At 43.3% G+C, this 21,489-nt stretch overlaps 1 protein-coding gene across 2 annotated transcripts in view; it reads left to right on the top strand.

Annotated features, from left to right (window-relative positions):
• ENKUR (enkurin, TRPC channel interacting protein) overlaps positions 1-7,188 on the top strand; it is a 32,626-nt gene extending 25,438 nt beyond the window's left edge. For both annotated transcript variants that reach the window (XM_073334273.1, XM_073334274.1), the window contains 2 exons: positions 4,560-4,706; positions 6,809-7,188. In XM_073334273.1, coding sequence (XP_073190374.1) covers positions 4,560-4,706; positions 6,809-6,982 — 321 coding nt within the window. In that variant the 3' untranslated portion in view covers positions 6,983-7,188. The remainder of the gene's footprint in view (positions 1-4,559; positions 4,707-6,808) is intronic.
• Positions 7,189-21,489: the final 14,301 nt, after the last annotated feature.

Genomic DNA, 21,489 nt, shown 5'->3' with positions numbered 1-21,489 from the left:
ATGCCATATGGGCTACATGGAGCTGTGGCGACCTTTCAAAGACTAGTGAGCCAGGTCCTCCTCCTATGTGGGCGATAAGCCACTGCTTATTCAGATAAGCCACTGCTATAATTATATATAGCCAAGATTTGGACAGCCATCTTGGCCGTGTTACCGAAATATTGCAGTCAGTCGCCAGCAATAGCCTAACTGTCAATCCAGCTAAGTGCAAGATTGGGAACTCTGATGCCACCTACTTGGGAATATGGTGGAGGTGAACATATATGCCCACTCGTGGACAAGGTACAGGCTTTAGCCAACTATCTGAGGCCCATGACCAAGAAGCAAGTTAGACAATTTCTGGGTTTGCCTGGATGTTACAGGCACTTCATGCCAAACTTTGCAACCACCCAGCCTCCCTCACAGACCTGATGAGGGATGGGAAACCACAGAAGATGCAGTGGTTTGATGCTTGCAGTAAGGCCTTTAGAACATTACAAGAGAGCTTATGATGCAAACAGATGCTCTTCAACCCACAGTTTTCAAACTAATTAGATGGACACAATTAATGTGGGGCTTGGGGCAGTACTCACAGGACATCGGCGGAGAGGAACACCCCATACTGTACCTGAGTCAAAAATTATTTCAAAAATTATTTATGAAAAGGCATACTCAGTAATAAAAAAGGAAACTGTGGGTATCAAGTGGGCCATGGATACTTTACGTTATTACTTATTGGGGACCTCCTTTTTGCTGATTATGGACTGATGACTGCACATAAGGAAAGACACAAACACGAGGATCATGCATTGGTACCTAGTTCTACAACTGTACAGATGTCCCACAGAGCAGGCAAGGCTCATACAAACACGGATTTCTTTTCTCAAGATACAGACACTACAACTGACAAGGACAGCATGCACAATGCACAACATGAATCCCGGGTGTCATTTTTGAGTGGGAGGGTATGTGAAGGCATGTATAAACCCTGCACTGACAGGAAAGGGGCTTGGGCTGCTCTGTGTGCTAAGGTTGCCCCGCCCCTCTGGCCCTGCCAGTCATGCATGTTAGGGAGGAAGGCTGTAAAATGAGGAAGCTGCAGTATGCAAGGGGGGAAGCCCTGAGAAGGGAGCAACTGGAGTGGTTTCTGAAATAGCACAGGGAACCCTCACGCAGAAACACTCCCAGTGAACCCCAGGGGCAAGCCCTATAGAGAGAAATTGATTTGGCTACTCAGCCATAAGAACATCTGACAAAGCTGCTGCCCAGGCACCCCTGAAGTAAGGTGGTGCCACAGACACTTTTGCTTTTTATTGACGCCAGGAGGAGCTTGTTTTGTGTTGAATCTGAACTTTTGCTTTTCCCCCACCTGTAAACAAAGTAAGCAAGCCCACAAGGGCAGGGCCCGCTGCCAGGGACTAAGACTCTGTAGCCTGTACTGGGCCAATCCCGTGGTGGGAACTGGACCTGCTGAGCAGCCCTAGCCTCGCTAGGGAGGTGCCCCAGAGAGATACTTTTTACAAGGACTCTGCACAACTATGGATGTCATAGAGCATTGGCTCTCAACCTTTCCAGACTACTATATCCCTTTCAGGAGTCTGATTTGTCTTGCGTATCCCAAGTTTCATATCACTTAAAAACTACTTGCTTACAAAATCAGACATAAAAATACAAGTGTCAGCACACTATTACTGAAAAATTGCTTACTTTCTCACCTTTACCATATAATTATAAAATAAATCAATTGGAATATAAATATTACATTTCAGTGTATAGTATATAGAGCAGTATAAACAAATCATTGTATGAAATTTTAGTATGTACTAACTTTGCTAGTGCTTATTATGTAGCCTATTGTAAAACTAGGCAAATATCTAGATGAGTTGATGTACCCCCTGGAAGACTTCTGTGTTCACCCAATTGAGAACCACTGTCATAGAGGAGATCTTTGTGGTATATCACTGCATCAAACCCCAGTCATGGAGGGAGAAGAGTGGCCGGCTACTTCCCCATATCCTATAGTAACATCCATGTCCTAGCCGCTTGGACGTGCTTACAAGTCCGATTTTCAGCTGTGTAACATTTTAGGATGTAGCAAAGACCTTTTACTCATCTTTGCTCCATTTCCCAGGGTTTGGCTCTCTAATTACTTTTTTCTGTGTAAATTAATTTTCATTACGTTTTCACCAAAAACAAGCTTGAAATTTGCACAACATGCTATCCTGTGGAGTATCAGGGCATGTCTACACTAAAAAGGTAAGTCGACCTATGTAAGGTCAACTTAACAACCACAGCAGTAATGGGGAGCCCAGTTGCTGCCTGGTGTCTCCCCGTGGGGAGCATGGCAGCTGCCCCGAGACTCCTGATCCCCACGGGGAGCCCGGTGGCTGCACTGAGGCTTCCGGCTCCCATCAGGAGCTGCCCAGACTCCAGGCCCAGAGCTCCCCTCTGGGAGCCCAGCTGCAGTGGGGAGCTGAGAGCCCGAGGGAACAGCTGAGCTCCCAGTCGAGAAGAGCTGGGAGCCTCCAGGCAACACCAGGGCTCCCTGTGGGGAGCTGGGAGCCTCTGGGCAGCTGTCCAGCTGGCAGCAGAGAGCCAGGTGGGCACAGCCCAACGGGAAGCCTGGGGGAAGCCAGGCTCTAGCTAGAGCCCCTCACTTGCCTCCAATGACAGCCCGACTTTCTTATCAATTTCACAGCTTCAGCATGGAGCTGTGAAATTCACAAGAATGACAGCCAACAGCCGATGTAAGTAACACAGTGTCTACACAGACATTACATTGCCCTAACTATACCTACATGGGCCCTATGCCTCTCATGGAGGTGGAGTTATCATGTTAGTGTAGTAGGGCAGTTACATCAGCAGGAGCAAAACTGTAGTGTGTACACCGACCTGATTAGGTCAACATAAGCTGCCTTGCATCAACCTAACTCTGTAGTGTAGACCAAGCTTCAGAGTTGACTCACTCTCACTTCTCTCCTAGGCCAGCTGAGGAGCATTGCAAAGGCAGTATGCTCAGTCACTGGGGAAACAGCGCTTCATGTTGCTCTGCAGTGACCCTGTGCCATTTCAGGAGTGGTGTTGGTAGGCTTCTGATAGAGCCCAAACTTTCCATTCACTGGATGGTCATCGTGATATGTAGCTTTGGGCCAAAGGGGGGGAGGAAATAAAGCAGAAAAATATCTGGGATTCTCAGCCTTCAGAGGACCCTGAGCCTCCAGTGTAACAAAAAAAGCTAAAATTGAAATATTAATTGGTTGCAAAATCTCTACCAACTACAGTTTACAATCCACAATGTTACTGGTATATGTCTCCTCCTGATACATTTGCCTAGTATCCATAAATATCAGCTCACATCTAAATCATTGGATCTTTATGAAAGGTGACGTGAACACTGATTAGGATTAATAATATCCTTATACTCTCATCTGCAAAAATTAGATAAGGCTGAGTAAACTGCTGTATGCTGTCTATTTTACCCAGTCACACACATTTCCATACAAATGAGTACCTGTTTTATGTCCAAAAGAGCAGCAATCCATCTTCAAATCATAAAACTTGCAAGAAATGCAGAATTGCTATACAGAACAAGATATTAATTTGAAAAACCTTACAAAATATCGCAAAGGAAATTGCGTTCATTATGTTTGCTTTCCCACCAATTTATGCAGAATTTTACATTTGAAACTACACTAGTACTTATAGCAGATTTGAAAGATCCATTAGAAAGTAAATTTTACTATATAAAGCCACATTCCAGTCAAGGGAATTTTTGTCTGTTTTGTATATTACCTATGGAATTAAAAGGGACCTCGTGCCTAGTAGGTGGGCAAGTGAACAAATACAGAGGAAGGAGCAAAAAACGTTCCTATCCTTTGCACCACCAATACAATAGCCAAGCACGGTCACTGTCTCTCCCAGCACCCATTGGGTCACAAGCCACCCCAAAGATGTAAAGGATGATGTAGTGGGCGTGTTCCCCCTGCACATCTGGGAAGGAAGTGTACCTTCTTGAAACACAATCCTGCCCAGAGAAACTGCTGGGCTTGTATATCACTCCTAATGCAAAACTATGTCTCTCAGGCATAACTGAGACATTGTGCAACACATTATATTAAACATTTTGACTTTTTTGTATGGTATATAATGTTATAACAAAAATCTGTACACATGAAAAGCAAAGGAATGCACATTTCAAAGTATGGCATTTGATGTCATGAAGTATTGATATAAACTAGTTGCACTATGGTTAACTGGTCTAAAACTGTTCAATAGGTGAGTCTTCTATCAATCCTTAGATATGGAGGTTTCCATTTTTACTTCCATCTGGTTCTGAGGCCTTATACATAAAATTGATGAGAATCATTTTCACAGGCTTTGGACGGACTACAGAAGAATCAGGCTTGATGCTTTTCAGAAGATGGTGGCCCTGACATGATTTTTTTTGTTCAATAGTAATAAACCATATTCAAATCTACCTTGATAAATTTAAAATACCATTACTGATAATATTTATATCATATTGTTCATTGATTTCTTCTTATAAGTTTCTATAGGGAACTTTTCCCTTGATATTTCAGGATTATGGTCTTACTCCCAAATATGTAATTAAGCGAAGCGAGGAAGTAAAGAGAGCCCAAGAAGAGTATGATGCGTATGTCAAGGAGACTCTGAGGCAAAAAGCCATGAAACGGCTCTCTGATGAAGAAAGGGAAAGTCTCCTACAGGTATGCATTTTGATTTAGGTTTCATAGTGGTAAGTACAAAAGACAAATTAGATTTGTATTTCCATATAAGTAACAGAAAAGTATACAATGTATCAAAGTACTATGGTGCACAAGAAACAATGCATTTGGATTGGCTAGCTTTTCACTAGATGGAGCTCGAGAATAATTATAGGTAGGGCTGGGCAAACAATCTGATCTGACTCAAATTTCACAGGTTCAGGATGTTCTAAAGTTCAATTTTACAGGTATCTCCCATCTGGGGCTCCAGTTCTGGATCCCTTCCCCCACAGCTTCAGTGAAGTCAGTGAAGCTCCAGGCAGCTACAGGGATTCAACACCAGGGATCCAGCTGCAGGATTAGTGTCTTTGAGTCTTAGATAAATACAACTTCTTCTTTTTTTCCAAATTCATGACACCCCATGTTTAATGTATAGTGTATTTCATACAACATGTATTCCAAAATGTTTTCCAGTGTTAGATAATACAGGGGAAAGGGTTAGATAACAATAATATCAGAGGGAGAGAGAAATAAAGAGGTATAGGCAAGGGGAAAAAGAGACATTTTCAGCTGAGACTTGAAACAAGGTGTGAGGTGGAGAGATACAGACAGAAGACTGTCAGAGATGTCAGGAGCTGTCAACAAGAAGGCTCCCGCACCAATAATGGCAAAATTGTGTAAAGCAAAAGAGAGAAGGCTACTACTATTTCTCAGTTTTCACCATGGATTGTGAAAGTGGTGAGTCTTTTATTTATAACCTCACAATAATAGTTATAGAGGAAGCATGTTCATTGTAAGTGCCTATTTATTGGCCCTTTGTAACATTTATTTGGGGGGAACCCTACCATCTGGGCTGGAATTTCTCTTGCTTTTTCTTTTTGTTTGATAACATTCTGTTCTGACATTTGTCAGATATCAGAGTGTGACGAAAGAAGTACTTTTTGCTAGTTAAGAATTTTTCAGATACTTATTTTATTTGGATAATCCAATATCTTCTTTTAAATTCTTTATGATGTCACAACAAATAAATGGAAATAATTAGAGACAAAAATCTGAAATTTCTTTCAATTTCACTTACTTTGGGTATACTCTTTATGAGGAAAAAAAGCTTTGAGAATAGATTCAGTATATTTGTCTCAGTGATTCAGAATTCATAATTTTTTATATAGGGTTAGGTCATCAGTTTACAATCTTGCCCATAAGAAGGATCAGCACATTGTTATGCTGCCTCTGGAGCAGCCCTGGAGGGAGATTTTGACTCTGTGTTTTGGGCTCCCCGCTTCTCCAGGGAGGAAGTAAACACCGATAGGTCTATACACTGAAGTCCGTGTGAAAACTCCCATTGTCTTCAGTGGTGCAGATCAGATCTGAATTGCACACATTAAAAGGTGCCTCTAAATGACAAAAATTAATGACTCTTCTAGGAGGGTTTCAGAAATCCTGTATTCATTTTCATATTTAAATACAAAACAGTAAAGAATGCCTCATGTCTGCTGAATTACTACTAGCTTCATACACATATTTTACTGCTTTTGATTGTAGAGAAAAATAACATTACAAACCAGCAACTAAACAGGTCCAAATTCTGCCTTTAGATGCACATGCTGCCATAGTCTTTTTTTAAAAAAAAAATAATTTACAGATTACATTACCAGATTATCATTAAAGATTTTGAAAATACCCATCACAAATAAAACACAGCCATGTACAGATACATGCTACAAGTACACAGATAAAGCAAGTCTTGTAATGCCAAATGTAGTCACTTTAGAATACCATTTTAAATCTGTAATATATTAATGTTCCATTAAAATGTAAGCATTGCTTAGATCACCCTACTTATTTTAGGACACCAGGCCAAATTCATCCTTGCTATTATTACATTGACTTTTAAGAGATTAATGAATTGTGCCCAGTTATTTGGCCACATTAAATATTATCCAGATGTTAATCAATTATTTTAACTTCTGTTGATTGTTACTGGGGGGGTGAGCACATATCATAGGGCAAAATGTTTGTTAAAATTGCTAAATACTTTATATAAATATAGCATTTCAACAAAATAAATTATTCTCATAAGTTTTCTTTTCATAAAATGGATTTAGGGTCTGAAAAAGAATTGGGAAGAGGTACATCATGAGTTCCAGGGCCTTTCGGTAGACATAGACACCTTACCAAAGAAGATTCGTAAAGAAAGGCTGGAAGCACAGATGAAACAACTGGAGCATGACATTAGTATAATTGAGAAGCACAAAATTATCTATATTGCAAATAAGTAAGAACTGCCTTGCAAAGAATTTTTTTTACCCTGAGAAGAAAATGTAGATGCCTAGAAGAAGGAAGTGAAACAAGTCCACCTTATTCAGAGAAAGAAAAATAGCTAATTATACAAATATAATAGAATTTTAGCAAGTTCTTACATTTAAGGAATTTTTCATCTATATAATTCACATATTTTTTCAAATAAAATTCTATATTAGTTTAATTTTCAGTGAAGAAATATGTTTTATTTGTTATTTGTAATCTCTTTTATCTAGTTTTCCTGTGAATGTTATATAAAAGACTGATAAAAGACACAGTTAAAAGATACAGATAAAAGACACCCTAACCTAGACAACATGTTGACCTTCTTGTAGCCCAGTGGGCTAGTTTGCCTTTGTTATATTCACTGCTACTGTAGCCCAGTGGGCTAGCTTGCCTTTATTATATTTAGTGCTTTGCATTATATTCTGCTTTGCATTATATTCAGCAGTAATGCGAGAAACCTACAGGCCTACATCCTGTAAGACATTAGCTTCAGCAAGTTAGCATAAGGCTTGAGGCCTATGAACTTTGAACAGATAAACTTTGCACCGATAAATGGTCCAATGGAAAATGCCAAGTATTTGGGGAGCTGAAGATAGAGTTTAAAGGGAAGTTCTGACCACAGGTACATAATTCAACCACAGAAGTGTCCTGGCAATGAACTGACGTACATAACACGTACATGAGATACATCTAAGGCTAGCCTGCTTGCTTCCCTATATATCTTTTCTTATACGTTTCTTATTTTCTTATAGGTTTGATTATTTGTTTTATTATAATAAGTTTACAGGTTTATATTACAGTATATTTTGACTGTAACATAAGGGGCCTGCAGGTTACATCCTGTATGTTGAACTAAGGCAAAGTTAGCATGCATATGTTTGGGACCTTTCACCTAGATAGATGGTGTTGAGCTAAAGCATAAGACCAAACATGGCTGCGACCTTTAACATATAGGTCAGACCATCCGCCCCCCAGTCATGACATGTAGAAAGCTTCTAATGTACTCTTTAGGTCCTGATTCTCATTTTATGCTAAAGTCACTAGTCTGGCAGTGAAAAGGAGCCTTAATGTGGGTGAAAATTATAATTCTACTCATTTTAAACCCTGGTCCTGTGTTAATTGGACACACAAAACTGCCCTTGAAGTCTGCTATGGGAGTTCTGGGTGTGCAAGGAATGTAGGATTGGATCCAGTGACCTTGTTTTGAAGCAAGTTTGTTTATTAATGGAGGATATCATATACCTTGGAAGATACCAGCAGCTGTTCAATGTGTAATTTACATCCACTTTTTACATAATTACTAATACTGTATATTTCAACAGAGAGCATATGGTATGGCAATGACTCAATGAAGTGACACACTATTTCTGAAGTAAGTACACAGGCCTTTCTCAAAAAAACACAAACTTTATGGTTATTGTGGATGCTTCTAGTTTCCTGAGTGAAACAAAAGTAGTTTCCAATCTCGGGAGGGCTGTGGAGGAACTGCATTCCATCCCAACTGCCTGGAGCATTGGACTGAGCTGGGCCACAGATTTGGATTTGGGTCCCCCATTTGGCAATACATTGGGCGGCCACTAGTCTGTTTGAGCAGCCATAATGATTTTATTTGTATAATCCACAATAGCACTTTTGCATACAGATTGTTGAGACTTGGAATATTCTCCTCTTGGGGAATGTGCATAGCTTCTGTAACCATACTGAGAGGATATAATCTTTCCATTCATTTAAATATATATTTTATGAGTATTATGAGAACTCCTGAGTGTAGATAAAATGTTATAATGAAAACCATTGAAATTACAGATACAAGGAAAACAGTCTTATCCTTTAACTCTCTCCAGGAAGTTTGACAAAATACACTTAGAGAATCCAAAGAATGTAGCTCTATATTAATATGTGCAGGAAATGCCAATGATTGAAGCTGCAGTACACTTGAATCAGCTTTATATGCACTTTCAGTGTAAGTAAAGCTACAAAGGCAAATAAACTTCAATTGTTGTCTCATTAGAATTGTTCCTTTATAAGTGAACAGAACAGAATAACAACAGTAGGAGAGAGGGCTGAGTTGTTTTTATAGGTCAATCTGTTCTCTGATCTGTATGGCAGATCTTGATTCCAATAATCTGTTTGACATGTATGGAATTCGCTAGAGAGCAGAGAGTCTGAATTGGGAGCTACTGTGCAGATCAATGAGCAGAATTTTGCTCTTTCCTTTCTTTTTTTTTATAAATAACTATGTATAAATACTAATGTAGTAATAAAAATGTAGGACCTCAAACATTTCTAACAGCTCATTTCAACATCAGAGTACCTCCTGTGGTTCTCATTTGCAGAGAAATTAATATTCTTCAGCAGGAGCCTGCAGCCTGACCCATCTTGGGTACCAGTGTGATATTCTGACTATTGCCAAGAATGTTAAGAGAGGAAGTCCACTGAGAGTTGTGAAGAAGATCTTGAATTCTGTATTGGTGGTGGGCTTTCCTGAATGACGTAAGGTTATTCAGCCAAGGAAAAGCCTTAAATGTGAAATTCTAAACCCACTGAAGTCAACAGGAATCTTTCTATTGGCTTCAGTTATCTTTGAATGAAGCCTTAAAAGAGCAACTGACAGGACAATTAAAAAAAACACACTCCAAGAATGATAATTAAGAGCATGAAGACTTCCTACAGGTGGCAACTCTGGTTAGAAGGAAAAGATGTATCTTTTTGTTTGATGCTACATTTGGCTTTTCCTATTAGCTTTGCCAACACTGCCCCACTTATTGCACAGGATAATTGAATCTTGTGCTAGAATAAAATTCAGGCTTGAGAAACTAATTATGCACTTCTAGATGTGGAGCTAAAACTTCACAGGAATTGAATGTGGGCTGCAGGTGGAGCAGAGCTCATTTGTACAAGTGCTGCATCTGTTGGTCAGCTTTACAACTTGCTATAGCCTGGTATGGTACCACAGTAAAGAGCTTGAACCATATTCTATCATCTGTCTTTGTGAAACATCATTAAGCTCAATGGGATTTCTGTCCACAGAGTGAGAGCAGTATCACTCTTTTAAAACATTTTATTTACCTTTTAGAAAACATTACATCATGCTCAGGTATTGATAAACCGCTGACAAAACAGAAACCTGTACAAAATTAAAAATAAGGTCAAAATACACATAGTATAATTTTGTCAAACTGAAGTCCTGTGGCCTTCTCAGGTGGTGACTATCAATATTAAAATGAAAAAAACAGGAAAAAATTCACACTGCACTTATCTATAATGTTTCTTTGATAGATAAGAGAGATGCTGCTGCAAATTGAGACTATTTGCTCCTGAAAGTTATGCATAGCAAAACTGTATGCCTGTTTTTAAATACAACATGAAACAATGACAAATATCTAAGTTGCTGTCCTTCTAGAATGAAACTATTTATATCCTGGAAGTATGGAATCAGATATGGCATCATCGCAACAAGGGGAGTCCCCAGTAGTATGGCTCTGATGGAGATCTTTAGATCAGGAGCCCATGCAGAGGCACATACTCTCTGTGGGTATATCTACACTGCATTGTAAAACAGGGTCTGTGGGAACTTGCACCTGTGGGCTCAGTGTTTCCAAGACTGCACTTGAGTATCCACACTGCATTTTAAACCTGAGTTTACAATTTATGGACCTCCATACTGCACTACTCAGACCCAAAGCAGATCTTCTGCTTCTGGAGACATGTCCGATAGTGCCTAGTGCCCTCACCAGCTGTAGCTTCTCCAGGCCTTTGTTCAGAGTGTATTGTGGGGAAACTTGTCTGTCCATGCCACAGCACTTGAACAGAAGCCCACAAACACATCCAGACGGGCCATTTCTGGGTCTGCATGCTCCCAGCAACTGGAGCCAGCAACATGGGTCCAGCACCAATAGAAGAATTTGTGCAGCTTGCGCTTTCAATCCTATTTCAGGAGTCAGCCAGAATATCCATGAGACTCTGGTGGACATTTTGGCAGCAGTTTTTTCTCCCATTGACTGCACCTTGTGGAGAGTGGTACAGCCCTAATATAACACACCAAATGTAGATGGTGCGTCCTAGTGGTTGGAACAGGAGTCTAGGTTAGTGGTCAGAGTAGAATATGGCAGCATGCCCAGGTGACAAGCCAGTGGTTGTAGTCAGGAGTTCTGAGGAAGGTCAGGACTAGGGCTGGAATGGGAGCAAGCACGGTTTGGAGCAAGGGCTAGTACAGGAAGCAGGTCTGGGGCTGCTGTGGTCATTGAACATGCTGAGCAGCCACAGCCTGCTATTGTTGCTACAAGGCTTAAATGGTGATCTGTTGCCCCTTCTGTCCAATCAGGGAGCACAGTCACTACGTGAGGGTTTATTGAGAACAGACAACCTCATTGGGTTGCTAGGCAACTGTGCCCAGACCCAGGTGAGCTCTTGACACCTGGCAGCTGCGTCCTGTTGGTTGCTGGTTGCCATAACCACAGATTCCCCATATGTAGACCACCATTTTTGGAGCAGGGCCATGAGCACAGACTGGTGGGATCACATTGTCATGCAGACCTGGGGTGAGCAGCAGTGGCTCCAGAATTTTTGCATGAAGAAGCAGATACTCCTGGAGCTTTGTGAGCAACATGAGATGATCCTCTGGCATCAGGCCACACACATGAGGGAAGTCATGCCAGTCTAGAAGCAGGTATCTATAACCATCTGGAAGCTGACTACCTCAGACTGTTACATATCTGTAGCTAACCAGTTTGATGTTGGTAAGACCACTGTAGGGGTTGTGGTAGTGGAGGTTTGAGAGCTGATCAGGACTGTGACATACCCAAAGGTGGTGAGCATAAGCACATCCCTGAAGTAATTGCTGGTTTTGAGAGAAAGAGATTTTCAAACTGTACCAGGGCCATTGAAGGGACTCATATGACCATAGTTTGCCCACTGCATGGAACACATGAGTACATAAAATGAAAAGGGTACTACTCCTCCATTGTGCAGGCCCTGGTTAACCACAGAGCAAGTTCATGGACACTAACATGAGCTGTACTGACAAGTGCATGTTGCCAGATTTTCTAAAATCAGAAGATTACCTTCATGTACAAGTTGGAACATCATTCATAACAATGTCATTTGGTGGGAATAGAGTCACTGTCCGCACTGTAATTCTAGGGGACCCTGCTTACCTCCTTTTACCATGGCTTAGGAAACCACACCCTGGTTTTAGAGGACCTGGCCAAAGAAGGTACAGTGACACTCCATAGTTGCAGGAGAGGGGTGGAACAGGAGTTTGGCAGATTGAAATTCCAGTGGTGAAGGTTACAGAATGTTTGGATGTCAGTGTGATCAGTGCTATCTGCATTATTTGTGCAGAGCACCGTAGGCAATATGGCTATGAGGAAAAAGGTGAGCCATTTCGCCAGAAATGAACTCAAGACACCGCTTGACTTCTAGACTGGTACATACAGCCAGAAAGTGCACCTGTCATTACTGGGGCAGGATCCACATGCACAACAGAAATCAGCAGTGCTTTGTGCAGCCACATTATGGGTGCGCATGTTCTAGTGCACAGGTGGGCAAACTACAGCCCACGGGCCACATGCGGCTCGTGGGACTGTCCTGCCCAGCTCCTAGCCTGGGAGGCTAGCTCCTGGCCCCTCCCCCACTGTTCCCCCTCCCACGCAGCCATGTGGCCGCGCAGGCAGCGGAGCTGCGAGCTCCTGCTACTCTGAGCAGCATGGTAAGGGGGCTCTGAGCAGCATGGTAAGGGGGCAGCAGCAGTGGGGAAGTTGGATAGGAGGTCCTGGGGGCAGTCAGGGGACAGGGAGCAGGGGGCAGTTGGATGGGGCGGAGGTTCTGGGGCGGTCAGTGAACAGTGGGGGTTGGATAGAGTGTGGGAATCCCGGGGGGCCTGTCAGGGGGTGGGGCTGTGGATAGGGGTTGGGGCAGTCAGGGGACAGGGAGCGGGGGGGTGTTGGATAGGAGGTGGGATCGGGGGGGGGGGGCGATTTGGGGCAGTGGGTCCCAGGAAGGGTCAGTCAGGAGACAAGGAGCAGGGTGTGTTGGATGGGTCAGGTGTTCTGAGGGGGACAGTCGGGGGTGGGAAGTGGGAGGGGGTGAATGAGGGTGGGGGCCAGGCTGTTTGGGGGGCACAGCCTTCCCTACCCTGCCCTCCATACAGTTTTACACCCCGATATGGCCCTCGGGTCAAAAAGTTTGCCCACCCCTATTCTAGTGGGTGAGGGGAAATGACATAATGTATGTGTACAGTAGTATGAATGAATAGGGAATGAAATAGTATTTGTAATTGTGCTGCAGTCATCATGTGGGTGTAGGCCAGATCCAGAAGGTGGCTTTTATGAATTTGTATTATGCATTTTATATATTCAGGTCATGTACCTCATCATGCAGTTTGATTTACTGTGATGGCATGGGTGAAAACTTTTATGCAGTTTATAAAAACTGGCCATGTACTTAAACACAACTTAATTGTGATTGATGTTTTGAAACTAATGGGGTTTTATGCATGTTATTTAAACTGGTCATGTACTCCAAGCACAGCTTATGGATTACTGTGATCAAGTTCCTCTGAAGTAAATGTAATAAATCATGATAATGCTACCTTGTGTGCATATGGAATGCTTTATTTGTAAATCATCATGCAATAGAAAGTCACCATGTTAAAAATGTGATAGGCAGACCTGCTGCCAGCAAAATTTACAATACAACAAACAAAAACAGTACAAAGCCCAGTGAACAGTGGATATGAGGAAATGCAGTGCACAGTGGTGCAAAACACTCAAGCTCTGTTCAGTGCCACCCCATAACTATTTCGGGTGTTGACTGTCTCTGTTCTCCTTGACTCTTTTAGTGCGTTTTGCACATGGGCTGCTGCTGGACTGACCTGGAGTGGAGGACTGCAGGGGGGAACGTTTGGCCATTCCAGCGACCATTCCTTTCTTCTGGACAGTACTGAGGTGGTCTATGTCAAAGAGTGCATGGGCTGGAGGACATGGTAACATGGAGGGGACTCAGTATGTGGAGCTGGAACAGGAGGAGCAGCTGGAGCTGGATCCTGTGTCTTGTTGCCATAAGCACAAGCATTCTCTCAAACAGTTCTTTATGCTGTGCTCTAACTTCCTCCCTCAACCTGAATCCCTGCTCCAGAACTGTGCTTTCAATCTCTCTTCACGCTATCCGGCCTCTCTCTCTTTCTTCTTCTCTTGCATCTTTCTCTTTGGTATTCCAGCTGCTGGTTGGTATTCTGCAAAATCTCACTTACTTTGTCATGGATCCACTTCCTCCTTGCTTCCCGCATCACAGTTCATAACCCAAGGCTAGTGGTTGCCTGTGTGTGCCCTCTAGAGGTGGAAGGACCTGCCGGGGCAAATGAAAATGCGTTGTTGTCTGAGTGTGAGACAAGAATTACATTGCATCTGCTGCACAGGCAGGGGCTGCCACCGCTTTAAGGTCAAAAGATGCTACTCTTTATCATTGTCTTGTTTTTTTCACACACAAAAATTCTTACCTCAGCCAGTCCTGTGAGCCCTCCTCAGCTGCAAGACTTCAGACATCATGGTAAGATGTACTTTACCAGTCCAATTTAAATTATTTATAAATACCCACCATTTTCCACTGGAACTAGTTTTGTGGGGTGGGTTCCACTCATTATTCTTTACTACTTATGGTTTTACTATCCTTTTAGGCTGAGCAACAACTACAATATTACAGTCCCGGAGATTCCAGACTGGCAACATGACCTTCTCTTTCGAGCCACTGGAGGTCATCCATCTATGCTAAAGAACTTTTTAGGCATTTGGTGACTGACCAGCACATCTCTAAACAGAGGGAGCTCATGAGCTGCAGAGGTGACCTAATAAGTATGTTCTGCTCTAAAATCTAACCATCTGCCTGGAATTTCTACTCCATGAGAAGTACGCAAGCATAACCAATCAGGAGTGAGTTAAAATCTGTGGAGAAAATCAATAAGGTGCTGCTTTAGGCTGGAGACATATTTAAGCCTTCTTGAAAGCACCCTGCATTCACTCACATCCATGGACTACATACAGCCCCCTTGGAACAGTTTGGATTCATACTATGGAACCCATGGATTACCTACACCCCCATCCCAGTACAGTTAAGAATACCCAGACAGGCAGGTTAGGACCATACAGCATGGTCAGTCCCTACAGTGTGGCATAGTAGCAGTGAAGGCAATATAAAGCTCTTAAATTGGTTGCCCCCAACTTATTTTAGAATCATAGAATCATAGAATATCAGGGTTGGAAGGGACCCCAGAAGGTCATCTAGTCCAACCCCCTGCTCAAAGCAGGACCAATTGCCAGTTAAATCATCCCAGCCAGGGCTTTGTCAAGCCTGACCTTAAAAACCTCTAAGGAAGGAGATTCTACCACCTCCCTAGGTAATGCATTCCAGTGTTTCACCACCCTCATAGTGAAAAAGTTTTTCCTAATATCCAATCTAAACCTCCCCCACTGCAACTTGAGACCATTACTCCTCGTTCTGTCATCTGCTACCATTGAGAACAGTCTAGAGCCATCCTCTTTGGAACCCCCTTTCAGGTAGTTGAAAGCAGCTATCAAATCCCCCCACATTCTTCTCTTCTGCAGACTAAACAATCCCAGCTCCCTCAGCCTCTCCTCATAAGTCATGTGTTCCAGACCCCTAATCATTTTTGTTGCCCTTCGCTGGACTCGCTCCAATTTATCCACATTCTTCTTGTAGTGTGGGGCCCAAAACTGGACACAGTACTCCAGATGAGGCCTCACGAATGTCGAATTTTGATAATAATCATAGTGTTTTGGGTAAAAATTTCATGATAACTGTTTAACTTTTGTTTTAAGTTCCCAAGATCTGTGGTAATTATTGGGGTCAGTCTGTACCCCAAATCCCTAGGGTTCCAGTAGCATGCTGAAGTCTTTTGGAAAATTTGAGACAGAATGTTTCAGCCATTTCTGCAAACGAGGCTAGGAAAAATATTTTGGTTTGCCCATGTTAAAAAATTCTTGATACCTTTTCTTTGACCAGATCTAGTATCCCCATGCTTTGGAGCAGGGACATGAAATTTGGCAAGGAGGTGGCCTTTGTGTCAGTGATATGCCTTTTGCAGTTTCTGTGAAGAATCTGTCCAAATATGACCAAGTTATAAACCTTTAAAAAAATCGCAGTTCACACATACTCAGAGACTTACTAGAACGTACCAGCTAAAAACTCTGAAAACTCTGTCCTCTCTGAGTACACTCGAGCCTCTCACAGCTCCGAGTGCTGACCAGATGGTGCATGCTCCAGCCCAAGGATCAGAAGGATTTTCCTTATAACTGCTGTTCTCAGTTGCTCTGGGCTGAGGTGAGGCTGGGTATGGAGACTGAGAATCTTTCTCCTGTGCTCTGAATGACGCCTCTAGGCAGCATGGAAGAGGAAGTCAGCTGATTCAAATGCAGAGGGGACAAAAGCCAGAAGGCTGGGAGGGAAAGGAATAGATTAGGAGAAGGAGTGTGGTGAGTCTGGGACTGAAGGGGATGGGGAGAAACTGTGACTAAAAGTTGGTGGGAGAGTCTGGGACTGGGATCCAGGAGGTGAGAGGGGAGGCTTGGAAAGGAGACTAGGACTGGGAGCTGTGGGGAGGGAAGACTGGGACTGGTTGAGATAGGAGGTGGGGAGTGTAGGTTGAGACTGGGAGCCAGGGAGGGAATTGGTGGGAAGACTGGAGACAGTTGGTTGGGCAGGGAACACTGAGATTGGATGAGGAGCTGCAGGGGATGAGGAGAACAGGGCCTAGCTGAACAAAAAGCAATAAGGGGACAAGGGAGGGTTGAGGGGAGACTGATATTAGAGGTGGATCTTAGAGTGTTAGAAACCGGTGATCTTGCCTGGCCGTCACAGCTGGACTGAGGTCTGCTCACCAGGGATGGGAGTCACCAGGCTGCAGTTGGAGGAATTGCAAGGCCAGGTCCCATAAACAAGAGTCAGGATCAGAGTCAGGCCAGGGTCAGAGACTAGAGATCAGAAGCAGTAGCAGGTTGGGATCAAGAGGCAGGAATCAGGGTCAGAGTGAGGCCACAGTCGGAGATCGGAAATCAGAGGTAATACCGGGTTAGAATCAAGAGACAGGAATCTAGGTCAGAGTCAGGCTGGAGTCAGAGATCAGGAGACGAGGCAAAGTCTGGCATTGCAGCAGACTGAGGTCTGTGTGATTGCCCAGGCAACCCCTAGGGTTAAGTAGGGGCACTTAGTCAATCAGAGGATGGCAAGGTACTGTCACTCTGGGTCTCCTGGGCAGTACTTCCTGCAGTGCCTACTCAGTGCTCCCTGGATATGCCTCTGCATGGCTTCCTGGTGGCACTGTGGGAAAATCAGCTTCCCCAGGATCTGCAACCCAGGCTCTGGTCCCTGGGTCCTTATGTAGAGAGGGAGACTAGGCGTGGGAAACTTGGAGGAAGGCAGCTACAGATCAGATGAAGAGCAAGAATGGGAAAACTGAGGCTGGCAAGGAGACTGGGAATGTGGGATATGAGGGAGGAACTGGGTAAGGAGACTGGGTGTGGGCAAAGGGAGAGACTGTGAGTCAGGGGGAGATTGGGACTTGGACAGTGAGCCCAGAGGGGGAGAGTGGGACTGAGATGAGAAGGCTGAGCAGTGGAGATTAGAACCAGGTAGTCAAGGAGAAAAGCACTAGGACAGGGCTGTGAAAGGGACAGGTTGGAGGGGACAAGGTTGAAAGAGTCAAGCTTCGGGGGAAGCAGGCAGGAGAGTTTCTGCCCACTAGAGTACACTCCCTTCTGGAGGTTGGAAGATTCCTGAGTCTTACCATTCCACTGCTGTCAGCAATAGCTATGAAACACCGTGGCAAAGTGTGGGGCTCATCCCCCTCTAGAGTCGGTCCATATACAGGATAACACCCTACTATTGCTATCAGTTACTCAGCTCAGTAGCAGAGGTCTGTGCAGTAGATCTAAAAGTTCCAACTCTGATGATGAACCATGTGGGTATCAAGATGCACAGACAACTTTAATTCTGACATTTCCAACTTTTGAATACCTGACTTTGCAATCTCAATAATGTTCTTTTACCATAGTTTTTGTGTGTAATAAAAAACGTAACATAAAACATAGGAAAGGCAGAGGTATCTACTGGTTAGAGCAGGAAACTTGGAATCAGGAAACTTGGGTCCTACTATTGATTATAACACTAGTTCACTGTGAACCTTGGAAAGTCAAATAGCCTCTGGGTCGCTATCAACTCCTTTGAAAAATGGGTATAGTAACAATAATATGGCACAACCTTTGTAAACCACTTTGGGGTTCTCAGATGAAAGGGAGAGGCAGTGTAGAGTATTATTATTTATAAATAAGGCTGCGATTTAGTCACAGAGGTCATGGAAGTAACAGAATCCGTGACTTCCAAAGAACTCCATGACTTTAGCCAGCATTGGCTGGGAGCTGCAGGGTCCCCTGCCACTTGCGGAGGCAGGGAGCTACGGGGGAGTCCCGCAGCTCCCTGCTGCCACTCCCAGCCGCCATGGGCAGCAGGGGAGATCTGCCACAGGTGGCAGGGGGGAGCAGGCAGGAGGGGGAATTCCCGCTGCTACTGGCCACCATGGGCAGCAGGGGGGACCTGGTGGCAGGGGGGGATCCCCACTGCTCCTGGCCACTGGGGGCAGCAAAGGGACCCTGGCAGCTCCCAACTGCAGTGGGCAGCAGGGAAGATCCCCAGAGCTCCCGGCTGCCACGGGAAGCAGGAGGGACCCCCACAGCTTTGAGCTGCCAGTGGAGGGGGACTCTCGAGCTGCCAGCCCCTCCCACTCCCCACAGCTGCCCAGGCTACCCATTTTGTCATGGGTATTTTTAGTAAAAGTCAAGAACCGGTCACAGGCTTCCATGAATTTGAAATTTCATTATTGCCTGTGACCTGTCCGTGGCTTTTACTAAAAATATCCATGACAAAAACTTAGCCTTATTTATAAATTAGGGAGAACAGTGCATGAAAAGTGTAAATAGTTTTGTCATAAAATTGCACAGGACTAACTTTTATATTTTGTAATGTTACCAATGAATATCTATTTTCTAGCATCTGACTAGAAATAGGATGGACTTGAAAAATACAGTTTCCAAGCATTTGGACATACAATTTATTAAATAATACTACTTGTCTGCATTATATTACTAATTTTGGTTTCAGACCTACTAATATCTTCTGAATGGCAATAGCTAATGGGAAATGCTATACATACCACACACATACGAGGTATTTTCTTTAGTAAGTTACTTTTGTTACTGAAACATTGGTGCATGTTTTCTTTTTGTCATAAATGTAATTGTACAATGGAAATAAAATATGCAAAATTAATTGTCACTTGAAAATGCCTCAGCTTTTGTCCGTTATTCATATTCAGCCACATGAGCTATTTCTCTTAAAATGTATTCAGCGTTATTTTCTCAGTAGCTTGATATGTGCATCTTTGCAAGGGATTATGCTCTGTAAGTCATTATACTAATAACAATACACTCTGGAAAGTCATAATCATTTTTACCACATTTTCTATTTTATCTGTTTTATGCCACTGACTAATACAACTCTCCCTCATTTGAGTAACCCCTACTCATGTGAGTAGTTCCTTTGACGTCAGTGGGATTACTCACATGAACAATAACTTCTCACGTGAGTAAGAGGTTGTAGGAGTGGGTCCCCATCTTCCATTATCTGGGTTTCTTGCCATTCATGTTCATAGTAAAACCTTTTCCCAGTGGACACTATACTTGTGTGACAGGATAAGGTCACTCACTTAGTCCCTGTTCAAGATTTTGCTATTTTGCAGTAAGGCTAGTCTCTTGGGGACCACATTCAACACAATCAGATGCCAAGCCAAGCTATGCAAACCTTGTGATAAGCTTTAGTTTACTGGCTCTGTGGCAGATCACCATACCTGGTGGAAAAACCAGCCCACTAAAAAATTCTACAACAAAAAACCATGTTCATGACTTCAAGTTGTGGAGCTGCCCAACTCCAATAACTGCCAACATCCAAGACTGTCCATCCCACCACCTGATGGTGTGCAACTCACTAATGTTGTTGAGTCACTCTAGCCCAGTGGTTTACAACATGTGGTCGTGGACCCCTGGGGGTTCTGCAGACTGTGTCTAAGGGGTCCACAAAAGGTTGTCATTACCATAGAACAATGGTTTTCAACCTGTGGTCCATGGACCCCCGGGGGTCCACAGACTGTGTCTAAGATTTCCAAAGGGGTTCACACCTGCATTTGAATGTTTTGGGGGTCTGCAAATGAAAAAAAGGGTGAAAAAACCACTGCTCTAGCCTATCATTTGAATCACTTCATTACACGGTCTTGGGTGAAGGCGATGAAAACTTGTGGGTCAGATTTAAAAAACAATTAGCTGGAAGAGAGAGGGGGCTTCTGCTCGCACTGCCTTCTTATCAGCAAAGTGCAGTATGTGGCCTCCATTGCCTCGATCACTGTAGTGTTGTGTTGGGGTGCTCCCTCCTACTGCTAATCACTTTTTTGGAGAGTATTGTCTTTGAGACAAATCATCTCTTTCAGAATGATCTATGTGAAATTGTTAGACCAGGAGAGCCTATTAACTTTGGGCCATGCTCCCTTTAGAAATTCTTACTTCACTGACTGATACTGTCAGGAGAAAACAGCCAAGATTTTCAGAAGTGTCTCGTGATCTGGGGTGCTTAACTGGAGACATGTTAAAGCAGGGGTTTTCAAACTGGGGGTCGGGACCCCTCAGGGGGTCACAAGATTATTACCTGTGGGGTCATGAGCTGTCAGCCTCCACCCAAACCCCGCTTTGCCTCCAGCATTTAAAATGGTGTTAAATATGTAAGAAAGTGTTTTTATTTTATTAGGGGGGTTGCAGTCAGAGACTTTCTATGTGAAAGGGGTCACAAGTACAAAAGTTTGAGAACCACTGCATTAAAGGGAACAAATTTTTGAAAAATGCTGATCACCTGCCTGCTGAAGATCAACCACCTTTAAACTGTTTCATACCTGGGCACTCAAAATCACTTGTGACCCTTGAAAATCTGGGCATCTGTGAAGGAGATGTCTGTGGCAATTCTAATCTCTGCAGCAGTTGAATTTCAGGAGGTGGCCGCCACAAAAATTTAATATAATTCGATTGGACCTTTTAAAGGAGTACATTGGGCCCAATTCTGCCCTCCAAGACACTTGCATAACCTCACTGCGCGGAAAGGCAAGTATACCCAGGCTGTAGCATGAAGAGCTGAACTACAGTCTGGCATAAAATGAACCCTTATGCTGCTAGTCACATGCTTCTTTAAATGCTTCAGATTCTTATACTTTGGAGATTTTGCAGTTACAGAGTCTGTTTTGGAAAAAAAAACAAAAAAAATCAAATTAATAAAATAATCTGTAAAAAATCTCTATCAGTTACATTCGATATATAAGGTCTGATCCATAACCTATTGACAATTTCCTGATTCTGTTTTTCATGGCCATACATGA

The sequence above is a fragment of the Lepidochelys kempii genome, chromosome 2 (genome assembly GCF_965140265.1).
Source record: "Lepidochelys kempii isolate rLepKem1 chromosome 2, rLepKem1.hap2, whole genome shotgun sequence".
NCBI lineage: Eukaryota > Metazoa > Chordata > Testudines > Cheloniidae > Lepidochelys > Lepidochelys kempii.
Note: the sequence above shows the minus strand (reverse complement) of the source record. Positions and strands in the feature narration are given on the sequence as shown.